This window comes from Sturnira hondurensis, unplaced genomic scaffold (genome assembly GCF_014824575.4).
Source record: "Sturnira hondurensis isolate 20B ecotype Veracruz unplaced genomic scaffold, ASM1482457v3 Scaffold0005036, whole genome shotgun sequence".
NCBI classification, from domain to species: domain Eukaryota; kingdom Metazoa; phylum Chordata; class Mammalia; order Chiroptera; family Phyllostomidae; genus Sturnira; species Sturnira hondurensis.
This window is the reverse complement of record NW_028077667.1, coordinates 217,377-240,989: the sequence shown is the minus strand read 5'-3', so window position 1 is coordinate 240,989 and position 23,613 is coordinate 217,377. Positions and strand designations below refer to the sequence as shown.

The window sequence follows — 23,613 nt, the reverse complement described above, 5'->3', positions numbered from 1 at the left end:
AGGTCATTCTGAGGAATAAACACGGTACAATTATGTATGCGTTTTTCTGGATCTTTCAGATGAGGATGCTGGGTCAGATATAGAGGTCAGTATACGGTAAGCACTCAGTACAAGAAATCTTTTCCCAGGTGCTTTGTTCTTAATGGCACTTATAAAGATGTAACCTGAATGAAAGCAAAGCCCATTAAAAGCCCCGCCAGGCAACATCAGGGGTGTAAACAAACATTTCCTCTTCCTTAGAGAGCAAGGATCCTTAGGGAATTCCTGTAACTAGGTCACTGTGGTCCCTAATCCAGAATAACACTCTTCAGTTTCTGGGTATTCATGCATGTTATAAAAGTGCTGTTCCATCCCTGGAAGCTGGACTGGAGGGTGGGGATGAAGTAGGTCACAGACCATGTTATTCAGCTCGACAGGAGAACGAAGACAAAGTAAAGGCTTTGAATTTTAAAGAGAGAAGCAGAAGCAGAGCAGTCTGAGCTCTGAGTTGTCCCTTTCTTGTCACCAGGGCCATCTGAGTCTCCATGAGAGAGATGGGTGGGAGCCAGCAGAGTCCAGCACTGTGACTGCAGGCAGATGGAGGGTGAGTGCCTGCCTGACCTGGTCTGTGCCATACCAGAGTGATTAGGGTACAAAGACCGAACCCCGGAGCCAGACACCCTGAGTTCCCATTCTGCTGCCACTTAGGACAGGGACTTGAGTCCAGTGTCCTCACCTGTTCAACCAGTTTAATTAAAATGCCCCAGAGCACTTAGAACAGTGCCATTAGCATAGTTAGTTCTCGGCAAGCGTTTCTTTTTTCTTAGGTTTAGTTAATACTTTTCCTTATTGCTCCAGTATTATTTTCACATAGTATATCCACAGCCATTCCGTCTAAAGACTCAGGGCAACAGAGCCTCATCTTCCTGTTCTGACCAGCACTGACCAAAGGTGGAAGGTCTAGGGCAACTGGCTTCTGCTTCCCAACAGCACTGGAGAGATGGGCCCAGATCACACAAATCTTGGTCCAGGGCTGTAGAGGGCAGGCAGTAGCAGAAGAGGGTCACTGTAAAGTTTCAGGATGCTCCCAGCAGAGCTTTGTGGACTTTCCCCTCAGTTGGATGAGCCCTTATTCTGGAGCCAAATTTCACCAACCAACAGTTACTAGGATGGTTGAAGCCATGTGGGGACCATAAAAACAGAGATGCAGGAACAAGCAGATGCCATCTCAACTCTAAGTTCCACTCTCAAGACTGAGTTGTTTTTCTCTCTCTATGAGAGCAACTCTTCTTTTTCCCTCCCAGACTATCCCAGAAGAGGATGGCTGCACATAACACCTCCTCTGTGACAGAATTTATCCTTGCAGGCTTAACAGACCAGGCAAGACTCCAGCTCCCTCTCTTCTTCCTGTTTCTAGCCTTCTATGTGGTCACCATGGTAGGAAACCTGGGCTTGATAATACTGATTGGGCTGAACTCTCACCTGCACACCCCCATGTACTTTTTCCTCTTCAACTTGTCCTTAATTGACTTCAGTTACTCCTCTACCATCATCCCCAAAATGCTGATGAGTTTTGTCTTAAAGAAGAACATCATCTCCTACACAGGGTGTATGACTCAGCTCTTTTTCTTCTGTTTCTTTGTCATTTCTGAATGCCTCATCCTGTCAGCAATGGCATATGACCGCTATGTGGCCATCTGTAAACCACTGTTGTACACGGTCACCATGTCTCCTCAGGTGTGTTTATTTCTTTTGCTGGGTGTCTACGGAATTAGTGTTTTGGGGTCCTTAGGTTATTTAGTGAACATGCTGTTTCTGACTTTTTGTGCAGAAAACCTTGTCAATCATTATATGTGTGATATCCTTCCCCTCCTTGAGCTCTCCTGTAATAACTCTTACACAAATACTCTGGTGGTCTTTATTCTTGCGTCCTTTGGCATTGTGGTGCCCTTTGTGATTGTTTTTCTCTCTTATGGCTTCATTCTTTCCAGCATTTTCCACATTAGTTCTACTGAGGGCAGATCCAAAGCCTTTAGTACCTGCAGTTCTCACATAATTGCAGTTTCTCTTTTCTTTGCTTCAGGAGCTTTTATGTATCTCAAACCACCTTCTATTTTACCCCTTGACCAGGGGAAAGTGTCTTCTCTCTTCTATACCATTGTGGTGCCCATGTTGAACCCACTAATCTACAGCCTGAGGAACAAAGATGTCAAATTAGCCGTGAAGAAATGCTTTAGCAGAAACATCTTCTATTGAAAATGGCTGAGAAAAGAGATCCAAAGCTTTGTTGACCAGAGTGGTTTTCTTGGTTTTCCAATGAGGGAAACAAATATCCAAACCTGCTCTTCTGTAGGTAGAAGACATTTTAAATTTGTTCTCAAGTATACTATTTCCCTTCGTTCCTTACTACTTTCTAAGTATTCTAATCATTTTTTATGAAAATTGTTCCACAGTTATATAGGGTCACTGTTGAATTGCTGTAAGAAACCATTTAGATCCGGCTCTTGTGTGACACGTTGCATACTGTAGACACATATTTTGCAGGTTGCTCCTAGACATGCACACAGCTGGTGCCAGACCTGGGTCTGGAATCTGGGCCCTGGGCTTGTATCCACACAGCTCTGCTTTCCTTCAGTCATATTTTCTTGATCCATCTTTTTCATAGTAAGTTTCATTTCAGGTGGGTTTTTTGGTTTTTTGTTTTTTAATTTTGCATTTAAAGAGGTCTCATTCTATTTATAGGAATGTCATGAATCTTTTCTAGGGTTAATTTTGGAAAATCAATTTTGCAGGAATGTTGAAGGTGAAAAAACGTAGTGATTTGATCTTGGCACAATGACTTTTTACATGTTTTAAAGTTTTTCAGAGGGAACATTTTATCTAGAGTCAAGCATGGTGCCCATTAAGATGGTGTACAGAGCTCTAAGGACAGAGACTCACTTATTAGAGCTTTAACAGACAGATGTGCAGATTTAAAAGAGTTATTTCCTGACTAATAAAATAGAATCTGAGGCTTCAGTTCAAGGGTTTGAATGCTGTAATCGAGTAATAGTTTGGGGTGCAAGCGAGCCATGAGAGCAGTTGAAGCAACAATTTATTAGGGAGGCATTTGCCCTTGTATTTTAAGGCATTGTGTAGAGCTGTGATCTTTGAACAGTAACAACTAAGGAAAGCAAGGGTGGTCTCAGGACAGGTTGTGTATTCACAGTATTGGGAAAACGAAGGTACAGCTTAATCCAGGGTCTCACACCAAAAAACACCCCCTTTTAATTATAAAATCTTTTATCAAAAAATCATAAGCCTGTAATTCTGTAACATAACAATATCACATTCAAACATACCATATGACATTTACGGTGAAATGTTTAAATGAAAACTATAAATTATCACACCTATATTACCACCCTACCCACCACACTGATGCAGGGGTTAATTCTGCTAGACCTGCATAAAGTAAGAGAACAATTTTTGGTCTGAACACAACTCTTTTATTGGTAGAAGAAATGGTATGGGAACTGTTTGCAAGATATTTTGACTTGTAAACTTTTGCTAGGAAAGTTTTTTTTCTATTAGGAGAAAAGGAAATGTTGGACAAATGGATCATCTTACCCCTGAGAATGACTCTGGTAATGAGGACATGTAAAAAAAGGGGTGGAAGTGCAGGGGATGGTTGTGATTTGGGTAGTGCAGTGGAGGGGATGACCACTGAATCCAGGACACTGATGTGTTGGGAATGCAGGGAGAATGATGGAGGATCAGTAGAAGGTTAGTAGATGGAAAAACAATACCGCCCCCTTTTAAGTTGAAGTATGGTTTATATACAGAAAAATCTTGAGTGCTCAATGCATTTTTTTTCACATCTGTAAGGCCATGTAACCAGCACCTATCCTAAGATACAAATCTTTGTTTCAGAATATCCCTGTCTGCCTCTGCCCAGTAAATATTACTCTCCAATCTCTTCCTGGAAATAGCTGCTATTCTCACTGTTTTTGTTACAGAGCAAATTCACTTGTCCTCGAGCTTCCTATAAATGTTAAATACTGCATTTGTTTCTTCATGTCTGGGTTCTTTCTCATAATATAGAGGTATTGTGCATCTTACCCATAATGTATGAACAGGTACTTTGCTCTTTATTATTGCTGTGTAGTGTTCAAGTGTATAAATACAGAGCAATTTATTTATCAACTATTCTCTTTATGGACATTTCTCTTATTTTGAGTCTTTTTTAATTAATTTATTTATTTTTATAATTTTTTTATTTAATTCTTGTTCTAGTACAGCTTTCTGTCTTATATTCCCAACCCTGCCCGCCCCCCAGCCCATTCTCCCCACCTCCCTCCCATTTCCACCCCCCACCCTTAGTTATTGTCCATGTGTCCTTTATACTTGTTCATGTGAGTCCATCCCCTTTCCCCCTATCATTCTCTCCCCTCTCCCCTCTGGACCCTGTCAGCATGTTCCCTATTTCAGTGTCTTTGGTCATATTTTGCTTGCTTGTTTGTTTTGTTTAGATCCCTGTTAACGGTGATATCATAAGGTATTTGTCTTTCACCGCCTGGCTTATTTCACTCAGCGTAATGCTTTCCAGTTCCATCCATGATGTTGCAAAGGGTAGTAGTTCCTTCTTCCTTTATGCAGCATAGAATTCCATTGTGTAAATGTATGGAATTCTTTGTTTCTGCATATTATTAATAAAGCTGCTATGAATATTCTTGACATGTAGTTTCTTTGAAATACACTCATTTCTCTTGGGCCTATCCATAGAGGTGGATTCACTGGGTCACAGAATATGCATCCTTCCAGGACATAGATCTGAGCTAGACATGTACACTGGGCAACTACCAGTTGTGCTGACCACTGGAAGTGCAATGGAATATAAATCCTAAAGAGAAATGAGGCTTTAGAACCATGAGTCCCTGACCTGTTTTGGCCAATATCATAGGGTAAAAATAATTGAATTATAATAATTCCGTAAAAATAGAACCTGGTTTCAGAGGAGCCTGGGGGACTTCAACAGTTCATGCTGGTCACATGGGTGGACTATGCCTATAGTACCAGAGTAGTACTAGAATAGCAGACTTAGGACTTTTTGTACCAAGATACTTCCTGTGGATGCTGGTGGTGCTCTATGGCCTGGAGACCGAGTGGATCTTGTGCAGCCCAGTAGTGGGAGGATTCGGAAGCCAGGGCCAGAAATATCTGGATCCCTCTCATTATGTACCATCCCAGCTATTGTTTTCGTCTTTACTCGTGATAAACTGCTCTGTGATTGTAAAACATTTGAGTCCCGTGAGTTCTTTCAGCAATGGAATGTCCTGGCTGGGTGCCTCAGTTGGTGGGAGCCCTGTCCTGGACAGGTTGCATCCCCAGTCAGGGCTGGTGCAAGAGGCAAACAATTGATGTTTCTCTGGCTCTCTTTACTATCTAAAATCAACTTTTAAGAAACAACAAATCCTTGGGTGAAAATTTTAAAAAACAGATGCTATGTAAACGATAGAAATGAAATGACTTGGGATGAGGAGATAAGAAACATGAGGTTGGAAATTTGAGGCACTTCAACACTGAATGATGGACAGGGAGGAGGATAGCTTTGGTAGTGGACCTAACACCGACGGGCAGGTATGGTGGGGTTAGACGTCCCACAGGGCATCCTTCATGACACTGCTATTCTGTGGGGCACGGCGGGACAGGTGGAGCAGCACCTCCATCACAGGGCCATAGGGCACGTACTTGTACACAGGGAAGCCTGCCTGACCTGTGAGCACAGGCAGAGGCCGTGAGTCCCAGCCCTGCCCAGCGTCCCACGCCACCCCTCCCCCAGGGAGGCCCTCTTGCTCACCCAGTGGAAAGCTGATCGTGTCACACATGCCCAGCAGCTGTCCAAAGTACACCTGGCAGTCAGCAGGGTGCAGGCCCAAGTCCTCCATCCTGTAACGGGGCAAGGCAGCAGGTGAGCCCCCTGGACCCTATGCTGGCTCTGAGCCCCTTTGCCATCCTCAGACGGCCACCCACATGCTATCCCCTCCACCCCTCAGAGTGGAGCCAGGGCAGGAGCTCTGTCCTGCAGCTCCCACCTCAGCCTCTGACTACCAGGTTCCCTCCCTCCCTAGCCAGCCTCCCCTCCTGCTGCCCTGGACCCACATTGCTGGTGCTCTGACTCAAGAGAGGAGGCCCCACCTGGCTGCCTGCCCGACCTGTGGCTGATTGCAGCCCTCTAGCTGCCCCTTCTTCCAGCCACTCCACTTCGGTGCCTCACGCCTGGCACCCCCACAACCCCAGCCAGGCTCTTTGTCACCCCTGCTGGTTGCTGTGTTCCATGAGGCAGCGACCAGTGCCACGGAGCCTTTGGAAGGTGGCTGGTGCTGCCAGTGTGAAGCACGTGGGGCTGTGAAGACGGTGTGAAAGGAGGATGCAGAGCGTCTCATCGTTTTCCAGAAACACCAAATGTGTGTTTAGATGCTAACAGCTTGAATGTGCTGGGTTAATTGAAACAGATTATTGACATCAACCTCATTGTTTCCTTGTAATGTGGCCACCAGCACACAGAGACTTAAGGGATGTGGCTCCCACTCCTGTTAGTGCTGCTCACATGTTGGTGGCCCTCAGGACGGGGAGAGTGCATCCGGGGCAGGGGCTGCTGTGATGTCTCTCAGTGGGGAGGTTCGGAAGAAAGGGAGCCCTTCAGAGGGCCAGCTCCACACTGAGAACTTTCCTAGTTCTCCGCCTAGCCGGCCTCCGAGTAGACAAGCCCGTGACCCCAGCTGTAAAGGTGGGCACCAGGGCAGGCCACAGTGCATGCCACTGCCTTCGTAATTGAAGCTTGCGGGGCGGCACCTTCCACCCGCCGGCCTCCCGGGCACGCTGCTGCCCAGAGGAGGACCCCGGCACCCGAGGGATCAAACCTTGATCGAAGTTCCACCACAGAATACCATTCTTAATCCTAAAGGAAAGCCACATTCTAAAATTGGCAGCTGCATCGTCTTCATTTTAACAGTTGAAGCCAGAACTCATCCCTGCTGTGCACAAAAACCGGCCCCCCTACATCCAGCAACAAGACTGGGGAGTCCAAGGTGGGAAATGAGGACCTAAGAAGGCCCCAGGGGTGCAGGGAAGACAACAGCTGGGACTCTGCTCTGCCCCCACCACAAACAGCCAGACCCCCAACCCTGGCAGCCGCACTCAGGAGGGCGCCCTGGTGCCCAGGTTCCCAAGGGCAATGGCTGCCCCTGCCATGCATTGGAAATGGTGGTTTTCAGTTACAACTTCACACTGAAAAAGCAGCACCACTGTGAGCAAAGCGACGTTACTGGGTGGGTGTAGAACAAGCAGCCAGCTCTCCAGGCTGCACCTTCCCCTTCGGGAGGCCCCACTCAGCAGCAAGTCCTGGGCTTGTGGTGCTCCCACTGTGGGATGGGGACCCCTGCTTTACTCTGGAGAAATGAGGGCCTGCAAGACCAGGTGCTGGGCCTGAGTCCCTGGAAGGCAGAGGATGGGGAGAAGCAGGGGAACTAGAAGCTCTGGTGTGGGCCGCTTGGGTTAGGGCATGACATAGAAGAACATGGAATATGAAAGGATTTGCTTCACCTTACTCCTGTATTTGGCTTGTAAGGATTCTGGCAGTTTTGCTCCATGGTGGGGGTGGGGGATTGTTCATAAAGAGACCAAGCATCAGAGGCCTGAGGCATTCCAACATTTCACACTGTCTGGCTGCATTTTAATGAGCTTTTTCAGTCACCTAATAAACTTATTTGAATTTGAAACTTCAGTAAGGTTTTAATTTCAAAAACCAAATGAACTGCAAATACCCTTTTCTACTGTAGAGCCAATGCCCAGGCGGCCCTGGCGGGGTGGGGGCCTGGGAGGCACTCCAGCCTGCCCTGCAGAGGTCCCCCCAGTGCCCACTGTGTCCAGCAGGTCACTCTGTACATGCTGCTCGCCCCAGCCCTGCCCTGACTGGGGAGCACCTGGACCACTGTGGGAGCAGGGGAGGGGACGCCTACCTCCGCAACGTGAAGCACACTGTGTCCTTGCTGTGGGAGGCCACCATCACTTTGGCTTTGGCGTTGTGCTTCAGCTCCTCCAGGACATAATTGAGGCACCTGGGGGTGGGGCGGGTAGCACATGAGCCTGGGCCCAGAGTGTCCCCCACATTGGCAAAGGCCCAGGGTCGTCCAGCAAGCCCTCCCGTTCTAAAGGTGCTCATGGCGACAGAACCGAGGCAAGGAGCACCTGTCCCTCCCCAGTGCCTTGTAAGAGAAAAGGCGAGCAGCTCAGCACTACACATTCAGAGGGACGGAGCTGAGGCACGGTGCCCTGTGTACCCATGACAGATGCGGGTTCAGCTTCAGGAAAGGGTCCTCCAGGAAATTTAGGGTGGGTGGGCTCCCTGTGCCAGGGCAGCGCTGAACAGCGCCTCTGTCTGGCAGTGAAAACGATTTGGCCAGGTGCTTGTTACCTGACCCGGCAGCTCCGTTTCCAGCAACAGCTGTGATGGTCTGCCACTGACCTGGGGGACTCAGGTCCAGCTTTTTCACAAAAGCAAGGACAGGAGTGATCACGCTGCACCAGCCACCACGTGGGCCGCACCAGCAAATGCCAGGCGGTGAGAGGAGGCACTGCGGTCTCTGAATTTACAACTATCCACACAGCCTCCGAGAGAAATGGCATGAGGTCGGCCAGTCCACACTGCATCAGACACCACAATGGGCGGTCCCGGAAGCCAAGCGAGTGCAGTGTGGGCAGGGCCACTCGGGCACCAGCAGGAGCTGCTGGGACTCAGGCCAGCTTAGTTCGGTCCAGTCAACTTTTCTATGTTGAAGAGCCACCTTAATGTGTTTGAAAAAGTAAAGCAAAGGCAGAGAAAAATAATCAGTTCAGGCCTCAGGGCAAAAGCCTTGCTCCTCCCAGAAGCTTCTGACCTCCAGGGCTGCTCCTCCTTTGGATGGGGGTCCATCAGCTCAGCTCCAGCCCCAAGAAGGGACATCTCCATCAATGCTTCCTTACTCCCCTCCCCAGGTGGCCGAGGCCCTGGGAGCCAAGGAGGCCCGGCGCACCTGTGGTACGTGGCGTTGATGGCCTCGTAGGTGGGGTTGATGGGGTCCCTATAGCCAATCTCTGCGGCTCCGGCCCGCTCCTGGGCCATGTATGCTCCCCGCACCAGCTTGGCTCCAAAACACCAGCCCCCCTCTCTCAGTGGATTGAGCACGGGCCTGCGAACCAGAAAACACCAGCCTTCATGGCGAGCTAGTTCCAAGTCCAGGGTGACACTGTCCTAGGCGTCCTGCAGAGTCATGCTCAAAAGTCAGTACCTAGGTGAGCTCCTCTCCAGCCAGCACCCTCTAGGGCCTTCCTGGGCCCAAGAGCCTCAGGGGTATAGTCTGCCAGGGGCACCAGGGCAGTGGCAGCAGCTGGCCGAGGTGCCTGGTACCCTATGGGTGCTCAGGATCTGGGAAACAGGTGTGGGTGAGGGGGGCCCTTGAAACCCTGCCTTCAAGGAATGCTGACAGAAGGGCCACCTGCAGCTTCTGTTTGGCCTGGAGACAGTCCTTCAAAAGGATAGGCCAGGTGCCAGCAGCCATGGTACATGGCAGTCTCCTCAGGCAGACTAAGGGGTGGGCATCTGCCTGGAGAGCCCCCTGCCCCCACAGCCTCAGCACCTACCTACCCCACCGCCCCCAGACACCTCACTCGCCCCCAGCAGTGGCCCATTCTCGGTTTGGGCGAGGGGCCTCCGCCCTGAGGAGTCACTGAAGATGCTGCACAACTGGAGCCCCATCATCTTCCCAAGAAGGGCCAGAGCCTCCATCAGGTTTTCAGAGGGACCCACCCGAGAGATGGGAGAAAAGGGTCATTCCTGAAGGCTTTGATGTCTGGGGGTGAAAGCACATCGTGTGGGCCTTAAACAAGCTCCCTCCTCGTCTTCCTGCCCTTTCGACACCCTCTTCTGGGACCAGGGGCCCATGGGAGGGGCCCGCCTTTCCCCCAGTGGCCCCCCTAGTGGGGAGGTGGCGGGCCTCACCCTGAGGTAGCACTGGTACCTGTGGAAAACGAGAGGCTTCTCCACGTTGAACTTGCGCTGCATTTCTAGCATCAGGCAGCTGATGGCCGGCTGGAAGTAGGTCTGCTCAACGTCCACCATCAGCCACACCCCCACCTCGGAGGCTTTCTTAGAGGTCAGGGGTGGGAGAGAGGGTTTGTCAGGGTCTCAGGAGAGGCAGGTGCCCCCCAGCCCCCGGGCACATCCCGGGCCCTCGACCTTGGCCAGGACATCCATTCTCTGCAGCATCCTCGTCATCTGCTGCTCCTCCTCCTCGGTGAACCCNTTTCGACACCCTCTTCTGGGACCAGGGGCCCATGGGAGGGGCCCGCCTTTCCCCCAGTGGCCCCCCTAGTGGGGAGGTGGCGGGCCTCACCCTGAGGTAGCACTGGTACCTGTGGAAAACGAGAGGCTTCTCCACGTTGAACTTGCGCTGCATTTCTAGCATCAGGCAGCTGATGGCCGGCTGGAAGTAGGTCTGCTCAGCGTCCACCATCAGCCACACCCCCACCTCCGAGGCTTTCTTAGAGGTCAGGGGTGGGAGAGAGGGTTTGTCAGGGTCTCAGGAGAGGCAGGTGCCCCCCAGCCCCCGGGCACATCCCAGGCCCTCGACCTTGGCCAGGACATCCATTCTCTGCAGCATCCTCGTCATCTGCTACTCCTCCTCCTCGGTGAACCCTGAGAGCATAGGCTCCAGCTGTCCTGTCTGGGCGGCGGTACATGGTCAGGCTACTCTCGAAGGCAGTGCTCCCCAACTCTGGCCCAGAGGCTACCAATACCTGTTGCCTGGTCCCTAGGACCAGCGAGACCCCTTTACCTGGGCCCCTCCTCCACCCTGTTTGTGCATGAAGGTCAGTGCCCTGCCCTGAGGCCACCTGGTGACCCAGCAACAAGGCCACTTGGAGGCATAACCTTCCAGCCAGACAGTCAACTGCCTCAGGTCAGACCTACCCCCAAGGCATCTGTCTGCTCCCACAGCCTCCCCAGTAACCTGAGGGTTCCCCCTTTTGCCCCCAGACAACTAAGGAAGCTGCCTTTGGCCCACCCGACCACTGGGAAAGTCTCAGACCCAAGCAGGGAGTGGACTCAGAGAAAGAACCAGGGCTACAGGAAGACAGGGACAGCTCTCAGCACAAACTGACAGGGGACAGAGGCACCACCCCCTAGTGGTGGCCTTCAGGGAGTGGGGCAGGTTGGCATCGGTCTGGCACATGGAGGGGGTGGGCACACGCTCTGCAGGCCTGCACAGCCCTGGGCCCTCTGCTTGCCCCACCTGCCCGCCAACCCTGTCCAAGGTGCTCCGGGGCCAGGGCTCCTCAGTGTCTCAGTGTGGGGGCTGGGCCCTCAGTGGCCTAGGCTGGAGGTTCATGGAAGGCCATGGTTGCTTCTGCTGCTTGTTCACATCCCAGCTTAGGAGATGGTTTCCACATGGCTTCAAATTCCTAGACAGCGCCCCCCATGGGCAGGTGGGGTCTCATCCCTCCTCGAGAACACAGGCCGGCCTGGTGACTGTGTGTAACCAGCAGGATCGGGCAGAGGTGATGCTGTGGGACTTCTGGGGCTAGGCTAGAAGGGGTGACAGATCTTCTGCCTGGCTCCTGGGGACACTCACTCTGGGAACCCAGAGGCCATGTGGTGAGGAAGCCCTGGCCAACAGCTGGCCATGTGGGTGGGGACCCTCTGCAGCGACCCTGCTCCTGCCACCCTCTGAATACAACAGCTGGGAAACCTGAGAGGCACCCAGACCTCAAAGGAATAAAATGTGTTGCCCTTTCAGACCAGTGAGGTTTGGGGTGGCCCAGCAAGCAAAGGCAGATGACATGCACAAGGTTCCCCAGACACTCCTGTCCTTGTGGGTCTCTGTCCCTCTGTGGGGCACTGATGGGCCTGTCTTCTTCCCCCTAGACCACGGGGTCTCATGGGGCCCAGGAGGACAGCAGGCTAAGGCAACAGGGAATGCTGCCCCTCGCGGCCTGGCATCCCCTGAGACGGGGCTCAGTGGTGAGGGGCATGGTGCACCTGCATGTTAGGGACCACCAGGTGCTTGGAGAGCTCAGTCCTGCTGTGGAAGAGGCTGCTCCAGTAGCAGGTCCAGGGTGCTGCAGGAGACCGTGGGTCAGGAGAGCGGCGGTAGCTCCTCCAGTCAGCCAGGCAGGCTTACCTATGGCACCAGGATCTGTTGGGGAGCCTAGACCCCAAACCAGCCAGAACACCCCCAAACTCAATCCCCACAGAACCTGCCCCAGTGTTCAGTTTCAAAAGACAGATAAAATGTAAACGTCATCCTCTGTTTAACAAATGAAAACCAGAACACACACATGTTGTACAGAGGGGCAGTGGCAGCTAGGAAAACACAGGGCCTGCGCCAAGACCACCACTGGCCACATGGGGCTTGGGGGAAGCTGGACGACGGACAGCAGGCAGAAGCACACAGTGTGCAAGCACAAAGCAGCCTGTTACCAGCCCAGGGGCCCCGGGAACCTCAGTCCCAGCCCCCAGTACCCTAAGGAGGAAGCCAGGGGCTCTCCAGGCATTAGCTGCCCTGACCCTACACCTATCTGCCAGGAGGGGCCCAGGGACAGCTGGCACTCCGGCTGAATGGCACAGTCACGTGGCCCTGCGCCCAAGCCACTGGCCCTCATCTGTGGCCTCTGGGTTCCCTGTCAGCTCCCACTCTGTGCATGTGTGTTTTCCTTGGTGCCATCACGTCATGGCCCTCAGACCTGAGGAGGGTGACCAGGACTGGGAGAGGCTGCAGGGACCCAGCTGGAACCACAGCTGAAAAGGGGCTGAAGTCCCCACCGTCTCAGCCAGGGGCCGCTCTTACCCCGACACGCCTAGGGTCTCTGTGGTGAACCAGCTGTCAATCTCCTTCTTGGATGCAATGCCCATCTTTGCCACTCTTTCCTTGAGAAGTGAGAGGGTGTCAGTCCCCTGGCACCGGAGCCCCCCTTACTAACACTTACTTCTCCTGCCTGTTGCTTTGTGATCAGCTCAGGCCTGATTACATGTTAGTGAGAACAGGATGCGGTTCTGGCTAGGCTGCTGATCCACAGAGGAGTCCATCCCTACAGGTCCCGACGCCTCGTGCCTGTCCCTGCAGCCCTGCATCACTCTGCTCCCAGATGAGCCCACCCCCCGCCACCCTCCTGTCCAGCATGTTCTCAGCCTCCAGTCAGACTCCTTCCCAGCCAAACCCTAGCAGCTTCAGGGTGAGCCCCAGGCCCTGAAGTGGCCCTACGAGCCCATTTCAGACACAGCCCAGCCAGTCCCTCCTTGGCAGGGTGCCTCCCAGCCCCACCAGGTCCACCCACTCACACCACTAGGGAAAGTGTGCCCACCTTCAGTGCCTCCACCTCCAGCCTCGTGTCCCTTGCTCAGCGGCCATTTGGTGGAAGAACCGTCTCCACTTGGTCAGCACATCTGAGAACTGCAGCTGCAAGTGCAAGCCTGGGCTGCCATCTCAGGCACATGCCCAGCTCCCTGCCCCCAGAACCCCTGCATACCCTTTGACCCCCTCCCTGGCCCCCTCCCTGGCCCACCTGTGTACCTAGCTCCCAGCCCCAAAGGTACAGGGACATGAGCTTTCACTTAATACTCACAGCTGCCCCCAGGTCCTGCAAACTCTCTCTGCACATAGATGTTTCCAGCACTTACCAGAACCTGTGGTCTCCCCAGCGCAGTGAGCTTAATGGCTATGAATCCATCATCACTAGCTCTACCTGTGGGAAGCCACAGGAAGGGCCCTTAGGGCTCAGGTGGTGGGGTCAGGGGTCAGGGATCAAGGACCAGGTGCCTGTGCTCACTCATAACCACAGCTGCTCCCCCACCCACCCGGGAGGTGGGAACACTGGCTCATTGGTGTTTGCCACATGGGTCAGAAAGGCGGTGGGGAGGCCTGTGCATTCCTACCCTCCCCCGACAACCACCCCCTCTCCCATGCAATCAGCACCCGGCTGCCTGAGTGGGCTCACAGAACATACGCCCTCAGAGCAGAGAGCAGGCTGGAGCATGGGGATCGCTCAACCACTGCATCTGTGTCCATCCTCTGGCTTCCGGAGCATGGCTCCGCCGAGACGCCCCTGGCACTGGACAGCCAGGTGCAGGCCCGAATGGCCAGGGCCTCCCAGCGCCGCTCAGAAGGCTGCTCCTGACCATCACGCAATCCCTTTTCTTAAAGTGTTTGGAAAGTGCGGACCCCAGTTTCCCACCACAGGGTGGCTGCTGAGGATGCACAGTGGGGGAGTGTGGAGCACAGTGTGACCTGGTGGCTTTCCAGAGACTACAGGACACGAAGGCCTCAGGGACCCCCCAACTACCTGCCTCCCTGGGCAGATGCCCCAGCCCTGAGGCTGTGTGCAGAGGAATTCTCCACCAAACAGGACCCAGCACCAGCTCCCCGAATGGTGCAGCCCTCGGCACATCCGTGTGCAACCAGAGACATGCCCCTGCCAGAACTGAGGGCTGTCAACCCACTGAAAGCCTTCCTGAAGGTCCACACCGGGCACCTGGTACCCAGGAAAGGGGCGGGAAGTCCCCTCCTGGAGGCAAGTGGGCTCTTTGTAGAGGCGCTGGATACAGAAGTGACCCCAGTGTGACTGAAGTCTCGCCTGTGGCTCCCCTGTCACCCTCCCACCTGCTCACCCCAGGTCATCCACACAACCACCAGGGCTGCCCAGACAGAGAGGGAGCCCTCAGTGAGCGCTCCAGTCTAGGCCTCCCATTCACCCACCACATGTCCACCTGCTGCCTGTCGGTCCAGGCTGGGCCTGGCCAGGGAACAGCCAGCAAAGAGTGAGGCCCCACCTGAAGCCTCAATGCAGCATAGGAACATCTCCATGTGGCTGTCACACTTGGCTTCATTAGCGAAGAAGTAGGTGCGGGCACTGATGACGCCGTCCTTGTGGTCTCCAAAGGCCAGGTGGGCCTGGTACTGCTTCTCTCTCTTACTGGTGCCTGCAAATGGCTTGAGCACTGACCCGGCTCTGCACCCAGCTCCAACCTCAGGCCCAGCACCCAAGATGCCCCACAGCTCCCCCACACTGTGCTGCCAGCTGTTTGCCAGCGCCCAGTGCCACCCAGCCCTGGACCCTCACTGCTCCCTGGAAGAGTCCTAGCCCCATGGCAGACCTGGGCCAGCAGGCAGAGCCAGACTAACTGAGGACCATGAGGATGTGCCCTGGGACATGGATCAGAACTTGGCACTACCTCTTGTCCCCTGGGCTGGCTGTGTCCCCTCCAGGACCCAGGCCATGGGGAGGGGGATGGGGGTAGAGGTGAGAGCATCTGTTGGCCACCATTACCTCTGTCCTTCTGCTCTGCTTCTGAGGTGCAGGACCTGCAGGAAGACAGAGGGCAAGGGTCAGGGTCATGGTGCCTTGGGCACCACTGACAGTATGAAACCGTCAGGGTGAGAGAACACTAGAGGCCAAGCCCTGAACTTGACCATCGGAGGCTGGGTGAGGAGGGCTGGGTGAGCCAGGGCAGATAAGAGTGACTCACCACCCCAGGTGACACTGTGCCTCCAGGGTCACCTCCTCTGAGCTGGGAGGGGCAGCAGCCTCCACAGCAACCTGGCCTCCAAGCCCTGCACCCCAGAGAGGTCTCAAGGGTGAGACCTCTCCACTATCCCCATGGGTGGAGCCCCTCCAGAGTGTGGATGAGAAGTAAGACCACCTGCTGGGGGGTGGGGTTTTCTCTCAAGAGCCCAGGCACATCTGTGAAGGAGTGCCCTCTGAGAGGAGACAGCTGTGGAGCCAGAGAGCCAGGGAGCCAGCTGGTGAGGAACGGAGACAGGCAGCCACCAGCGCACAAAACTCCCCAAATTGGCAAATGAGGCCCCTTGCTTCACCCTCCACCCCCACATCCAGGTATCTCCAACCATCGGGAGCCCGAGGCTGGCCTCCTGCCCCCACCTCCAGCCACCTGGCACCCTGCTTCATTCTTGTCCCTTGGGTTTCAAGCAGCAAACAGAGTTTTTCTTTTAAATTGAAAACTTCCCATCAGACCTGAATAACACCCCAGGGCCTCATGAGGACAGGACAGTGAGGCAGCCCTGGGTCCTGGCCGCCCCACCCGACCAGCACTCAGCCACACTGGCCTCTCCACCATCCCCAGCCTCACCCTGCCTGGCCTGCCCCCACCTCCTCCTCCCAGCAGCCAAGGAGTCTGGGACTGAGCATCATGGCTGTCTTCAGATGAAGGGAACGCTCCCATCGCTGCCACCGGCCCAGGGATGGCACCTCCACAGCTTCATTTGTCACCGGGATTTGTACTGAAAGCCTCATCAGTCAGTCACCCAGAGAGGGCTCAGCTGCAGCCCTGCATTGGTCCCACAGCCTCCCAACCCTGGGTGAGACCCTCGGGGCAGGGCGGGGCGGGGCACCTGCAGCCAGTTCACACCCCACCAAAGAAGGGTGCTGAGTTTCCCCCAGGAGCCTCCACGCCCAGATAAAGCCAGAGAAGCTGCTGAGAGGTACCTGCTCCTGTGGAGGCCTCAAGTGAGTCAAGCAGCTATGGCCACTTTCACCTGGTTGCCCCCAGAGCAAGTCCCAGGTGCCCATCCACCCTCTGGGAAGCCATCCCTCTGTACAACCCCAGGGCCTGAGTCCGGGATGGCATGGGACAAAATGCCTAGGTCAAGATCCAGAGGGGCCAGGTGCTCCCCACAAAGAGGTACAGCCCATAGCCATAGGCTGGGGACAAGAATGTCTGGCAGCCACTCCTCCGGCCACTTCATGCCAAGCAGAAGCAAGTGCCTGATGTGACAGAAGAGGGTGAGGGATGTAACAGTGTTGGTCCCACACTTGACCTTCCTGCAGGAACAAGGAGCTCCCGTCCCCACCCACCACCTGAGGCCCCTGGGCAAGGACACCGATTACATCAGCCCCCCGCCCTCCAAGCTGTGGCCCAGGTACAACCAGGCAAAAGCCATCCACTACAGTAGAGGCACAACACGACAGTCCATGGTGGGCACTAAGGCAGGGGCCTGACCAGCGAGGGTGGCAGCTGGTGGGCTCAGCCTGCTCTGTGGCACACAGCCCCACTCTCTGAGAGCCAGCACACAGTTACCTGCCTTCCAGCCCCACGCCTTCCTCCCATTGGACTGGGCCATTACCCAACAGAAAGGTTCCCAGGGCCTGAGTCACCACAGATCGAGATTCAGCTGACTGATATAGCAGGCTCCAAGGACTCGCCCTTTCTCTCACCCAGCATGCTCAGTGGCAGGAAAGCTGCTGGAGACCAGGTCTCTTTCCATCCCTGAACTTCCTGGGCACAGAACAGAGGAGGAGCGATTCAGAAATGGGCTGAGCAGAGGGGCCGGGGGTGCCGCACAGCCCCGGGTCAGGTGCATGGGGAGTGGAGGCCACAGCACCATGGGGGGAAAGAGGAGAACCCCTACTGTGCACATGTGTGTGTACACACGCACACACCTGTGCATGGCCCAGGACTTGGAAGAGGGAACGAAGTACACCTGGGGGCAGGTGGCAGGAGAGAAAGAACATAGTGACCTAGGGGTCTGTAAAGGTGACAGGAAGACCCAAGCAGCCCCTCAGCCAAGTTCAAGCTCAGTTCTCAGCAGCTGCACTGCGAGATTTGTCAGCGGAACATCTTTCAGAGAGGAGCAGACAGTGAGGGGAGACCAGGCCAGCCCCTCTCACTCCAGACTCCCTGGTGAGACGCAGGCCAGGCAGCAAGAGGGGCAGGAGCTCAGCCAAGACTGCAGGGGCGCTCCTGCCAGCAAGCCTGCTGCCCAGGCCTCCCCAGGCCTGGTTCCAGGCAGCACCTGCGAGGCTCTGTGCACACTCATCCCAGGGCAGCTGCCACCACTCCGGGGACCAGATGCCAGACGGGCCCCAGCCAGCCCTGGGACTATGCAAACAGGACAGACACATCTGCTGTCCATACTGTCCCTGGGTGTCATTACCATCAGGGAGATACCCCAGTCCCTTTTCCCACCCCCATGGCTTTCAGCCTGTGGGGCCCCTCTCCTGGAGTCAGGACGCTGGCCTCTGCTTTCTCATGTGTTCTGAGGAACACTGTCCCACATCCTCCCTAGATGGCCACTGTCTCCCACTTTCTGCTTCCCACCCTGAGATGCCCTCCTGGGTCCCCTCATCACACCTTCAGGAGGCCAACTGGGCCTCCCGTGCCTTCCAATGTCTCTGTACTTTCTGTGCCTTTTACAGTGACACCTGAGGAAGGCCCGGCCATTCCCACCTGACACTTTCATTTGGGTCCATGGTCTTCACGTCACTGCTGAGAGCAGGATCCAAGGGCATGTTTAAAGCCACCCCTGGCTAGAAACACCCAGTTAGCCAGGGAGGCATCTGAACAGTTCAGACCAGAGCCTGCAAGCCTGGTGCCACCCCTCAAGCAGCTCCTGTGGCAGCAGATCTGGGCCTGAGTCCTTGACACATGCCACAAGCATCAATGGTTGTCACCCTGTTAGGGTGGGGAGGGGCCGCTGCTCACATCCCAGAGCCCACAAGTGGCCCTCCTACAGGATGAAGGGCCCTGACTGCGGCCAGTGCAAGGGCACAGGCTCCTCGGCAGGGCGAGAAGGAACCCAGGCAGGCCACCCTTCTCAAACTAGAGAGAATCCCGCTGTGAAGCCACCCAGCTCCCACCCTGACATAGTGGGACCCACAGCTCATTAGTTTGTCCTCAGGCAGCCACAGTCCACACTGGGAACAAAAGGGGTGCTCAGCCAGAGAACTCCCCCTCCAAGACAGCAAATCACTAGGCAGGGGCTGGGCTCCCTAGGCCAATCAGCTGCTGTGAGTCTCGGACATTCTGTTCCCAGACCAGGAGTCTCACGTGACACCTTTCTCTCCTGCCCTGCCCTCCCCAGGCCAGAGCAAACTCCACAGCCTGAGACAGCAGGTTTTTCAGTGGCCTCCTCTGTATTTCCCCTCAGGACACCACACCAGGAAGCAGAGGGTGACCTAATTCTGACCCAGCACAGTGTTTTAGGGAAGTGTCTCCACATTCACCGCCCAGGGAACAAGCAAGGTGGTGGCCTCGGGGGAGATGCCCAGCCAGCCTGCCATGCAGTTCCTGGCTGTTCTTTCCCTTCTCCACGGAGCCTGGAGCTGGGCAGGCTGCAAACCCGCCAGGCAGAGCCCACCTGCACATGGGGAAGGTGTCTCAGGGCTAGGCAGGAGTTGGGCATTGGGGTCCAGGAAGCAGAAGTGAGCAGGAAGTCAGCACACCAGGGCAGGGGCAGCATTTATGTGTGACTGGGCAGCCCTGGTCTCGGCCTTGAGGGCCATTCCAGTGAGTTTGTCACAGCTACTGAACTCTGCTCCCACCAAGGAAAAGCCATCTGAGTTTCATATAAAACTCAAACTGAGTTTTCCCATGGGAATCAGGCCTAGAAAATGCATACATATTGTAATGGCTTGCTCTTGCTGAAACTCCATCAACCTGGTCTAAAACAACAAATGTGTATTGTCTATCTTCAAGCTAATTCCAAAGCCTGTGTGAATTTTCCCAAGGTCATAGCTAATCAGCTCATGGCCATTTCCCTCTGCACGTTATTTTCATTTCCTTTCTTTTTTTAAAATTTTATTTATTTATCTTTAGAGGGGAAGGGAAGGAGAGAGGGAGGGAAACATCAATGTGTGGTTGCCTCTCACGCGTTCCCCGCTGGGAACTGGCATGCAAACCTGGCATGCGCCCTGACCGGGAATCGAACCACTATCGTCTGGTTCGCAGGCCCGCGCTCAATTCACTGAGCCACACCAGCCGGGACAATTTTCATTTTCTTGATTGTACCTAAAATGTAGACAATAATCTTCTGTGTAATAGATAATAAATCTTTCTCTGATGTAAGACCCCAGGAAAACAATATAATCCTATCTTGGCAAGGGTGGAAGTGCTCCCCTCTTGAGAGGGTGGCTGAGGGATTCATATGCACTCTCCCCTTGAGAGAGAAGTTGTGCCGTTCCCTTTTTCTCCACAGGAATGTGGATGCCTGTGCATTCATTCTCGCTGTCAGGCACCAAAGGCAGGCTCTGCTGGACAGGTCCACCAAAGATGCTTCCTTTTTTCTTTTTTTGATTGGGTTCCATGCATTTCTTCCTATGTGACCTGTTAAACTTTGTTAAAAGTGCATTTCTTACTATGTGACTATGGGTGACTCGTACATACTTCAACTTTATTATCTTTAAAATGAAAAACGTAATAGAAACTTACCCCTTGGTGAGAATTAATTAGCACATGGTGTGTGTGAAGGGGCTTTCTGAACTACAGAGTACACTGTAACTGTCACATCTTGCTTTGACTTCAGGCCCAGTGAGTCTAGAAATGGAGAAGGAGCCACTGAAAAAACAGCTGTGCAAAAGTCACCCTTGTGTCCCAATCTCTCAGGCTCATAGCATCTTGATGGTCGGTGCTCAGCAGCACTAATGGGTTGCCTGGGTCTAGAAATAAGTCTGCTGATGCGACTATTAGTGACTGAAATCTTGGCTCACCAGGGGAAATTGTACTGCTGCTGATAACCTAAAAAAGACAAAAATGTTACTGGAAAAAATATATATACCAATATCCTTCATGAATTTACATGCAAAAATTTGACTGGGAAAACTGGCCAAAAAAATCCAACAGAACACAAAAGTAGTTTTAAATGATTTTGAAGTAGAGTTTGACCCTAGGAACATAAGGTTTGCTTCATATTGAAAAATTAGTTAATGTTCTATATACAGAAGATAGAATAATCTCAAATAAACCACCTAAGCCTACATCTACAAGAAATAGAGGAACAATCACAGACAAAGGCCAGAGAAAAGAGTAGGAAGGAAATAATCAAGATCAGGGCAGAATTAAAGTACACACAGACTGAAAGAACAATTCAAAGTATCAGTAGACCCAGGATCGGGTTCTTTGAAAAGGCATGTAAAATTGACAAGCTTTTAACCAGACCCACCAAGAAAAAGAGAGAGGACCCAAATAAATAAAATCAGAAATGAAAGAGGAGAAGTTACAGCCCATACCACAGAAATACAAAAGATTGTAAGAAATTACTATGAACAACTACATGCCAAGAAATGGGACAACCTGGGTGAAATGGAGACATTTCTTGAAACATACAATCTTCCAAAACTGGATCAAGAAGAAGCACAAAGCCTGAACAGACTGATAACACCTAGTGGAATTGAAGCAGTAATCAAATAACTCCTGGCACACAAAGCCCTGGACCACTGGGCTTCACAATTGAATTTTACCAAACATTCAAAGAAGAAATAAATCTCACTTCTCAAACTACTCAAAAAAATTCAAGATGAGGCAAAACTCCCAAACTCTTTTTATGAGGCCAGTATCATTCTAATTCCAAAACCAGGAAAAGACTCAACAAAGAAACAAAACTACAGGCAATATCACTGATGAACATAGATACTTAAATCCTCAACGATACACTGCATGTCTGAGTTCAGAAATACATTCAAAAGATTATTCACCAGGGTCATGTGGGATTCATCCCAGGGATGCAAGGATGGTAAAACATTCACAAATCAATAAACATAATACTCCATATAAACAAAATGAAGGAGAAAATCACATGATCAGATCAATAGACAGTGAAAAGGCTTTTGATAAAATCCAGCATCAATTTATCAGAAAAACACTGAGCAAATTGGGACTAGAGGATGGATACCTCAACATAATAAAAGCCACATACAAGAAACCTACAGCCAACATTATACCCAATGGGAAAGAAATAGAGCTTTGTCCTTAAGATCAGCAACAAGACAAGGGTGTCCACTTATACCACTCCTACTCAACATAGTACTGGAAGTTCTAGCCACAGTGTTCAGACAAGAAAACGGACTAAAAGGCATCCACATTTGAAAGGAGGATGTAAAACCGTCATTATTGTGGATAACATAATAGTGTACATAGAAAACCCTATACTCTCCACCCAAAAACTACCTGACCCTTTCAGTGAATTTGAAAAATTAGTGGGATTCAAGGTGAATATTCAGAAATTGATGGCTTTCTTGTACACCAACAACAAAATACAGCAAGTCCTCACTGCTGTATGTGTACACATTAAGACACACACACACACACACAGGCCCATATGCAGTGGTTTCACTGCAAGGTTGCAGAGTCATCCCAGCTGAACTTTGAGGACTTTCTCCTCACTTGAATGAGCCCCTACTCTGGAGGCAAATTTCACACACCAACAGTTACTAGGATGGTTGAAGCCACCTGGCGACCACAAGAACAGAGATGCAGGAACGAGGAGATGCCATCTCAACTCTAAGTTCCACACTTTCCTGTTCAAACACCACTCTCAGGAGTGAGTTGTTTTTCTCTCTGTGTGTGAACAAGTCTTTTCTTTTTCCCTTACAGACTGTCCCAGAGGAGTATGGCTTCAGATAACACCTCCTCTGTGACAGAGTTTATCCTCCCAGGTTTAACAGACCAGCCAGGACTCCAGCTCCCTCTCTTCTTCCTGTTTTTGGGCTTCTATGTGGTCACCATGGTAGGGAACCTGGGCTTGATAATACTGATTGGGCTGAACTCTCACCTGCACACCCCCATGTACTTTTTCCTCTTCCACTTGTCATTTATTGACATCAGTTACACCTCTGCCATCACCCCCGAAATGCTGATGAGTTTTGTCTTAAAGAAGAACATCATCTCCGACACAGGGTGTATGACTCAGCTGTTTTTCTTCCATTTCCTTGTTTTTTCTGAATGCTTCATCCTGTCAGCAATGGCATATGACCGCTATGTGGCCATCTGTAAACCACTGTTGTACACACTCACCATGTCTCCTCAGGTGTGTTTATTTCTTTTGCTGGGTGTCTACGGAATTAGTGTTTTGGGGTCCTTAGGTTATTTAGTGAACATGCTGTTTCTGACTTTTTGTGCAGAAAACCTTCTCAATCATTATATGTGTGACTTCCTCCCCTCCTTGAGCTCTCCTGCAATAGCTCCTACATGAATACTCTGGGGTTCTTTACTGTTGTGGCCATTGACATTGGGGTGCCAATTGTGACCATTTTTCTCTCTTATGCCTTCATTCTTTCTAGCATTTTACTCATTGGTTCTACTGAAGGCAGACCCAAAGCTTTTAGTACCTGCAGTTCTCACATAATTGCAGTTTCCTTTACTTTGGCTCAGGAGCTTTTGTGTACCTTAAACCACCTTCTATTTTACCCCTCGACAAGGACAAAGTCTGCACTCTGTTCTATACCATTGTGGTGCCCATGGTGAATCCACTAATCTAAAGCCTGAGGAACAAGGATGTCAAATTAACCATGAACAAAACCTTGGGAAGAATAACTTTCTCTTGACAGGAATTGTAAATTGAGAAAATGAATGAGAATTTTTAAATTAGAGTGTTATTATTATTTTATCATCATCATCAATAAGAAATTCAACCATCGTGCTTTCATATTCTATATTTAAGGGAAATTTTAACTCTTTTCCAAATGGATTTATTCTCTATCACCAAACCTCAACCTTTCCTTTTATATTTTATTATAATAGTCTTGGGAATCACACCATATGCAATATTGAATGGGGTATCAGAATCATTTCATCTAGTCCAAAAATGTAAAAACTACCTCCTGGCAGAACCA

General features: G+C 52.0%; 1 protein-coding gene and 2 pseudogenes across 1 annotated transcript; 2 read left to right on the top strand and 1 right to left on the bottom strand.

The window, feature by feature from the left end:
• The first annotated feature begins 1,296 nt into the window (after positions 1 to 1,296).
• LOC118987128 (olfactory receptor 8B12-like) lies at positions 1,297 to 2,235 on the top strand. Its single transcript, XM_037046173.1, has one exon. The coding sequence runs from the start codon at positions 1,300 to 1,302 to the stop codon at positions 2,233 to 2,235; it is 936 nt and encodes a 311-aa protein (XP_036902068.1). The 5' UTR covers positions 1,297 to 1,299.
• A 1,182-nt stretch (positions 2,236 to 3,417) lies between these two features.
• On the bottom strand, positions 3,418 to 18,297 carry LOC118987127 (proline dehydrogenase 1, mitochondrial-like; annotated as a pseudogene).
• A 4,085-nt stretch (positions 18,298 to 22,382) lies between these two features.
• Positions 22,383 to 23,325, top strand: LOC118987126 (olfactory receptor 145-like; annotated as a pseudogene).
• Positions 23,326 to 23,613: the final 288 nt, after the last annotated feature.

Bases quoted from the DNA above. Each gene is read 5' to 3' on its own strand.
- LOC118987128 (XM_037046173.1), top strand. From the start codon at position 1,300: ATGGCTGCACATAACACCTCCTCTGTGACAGAATTTATCCTTGCAGGC.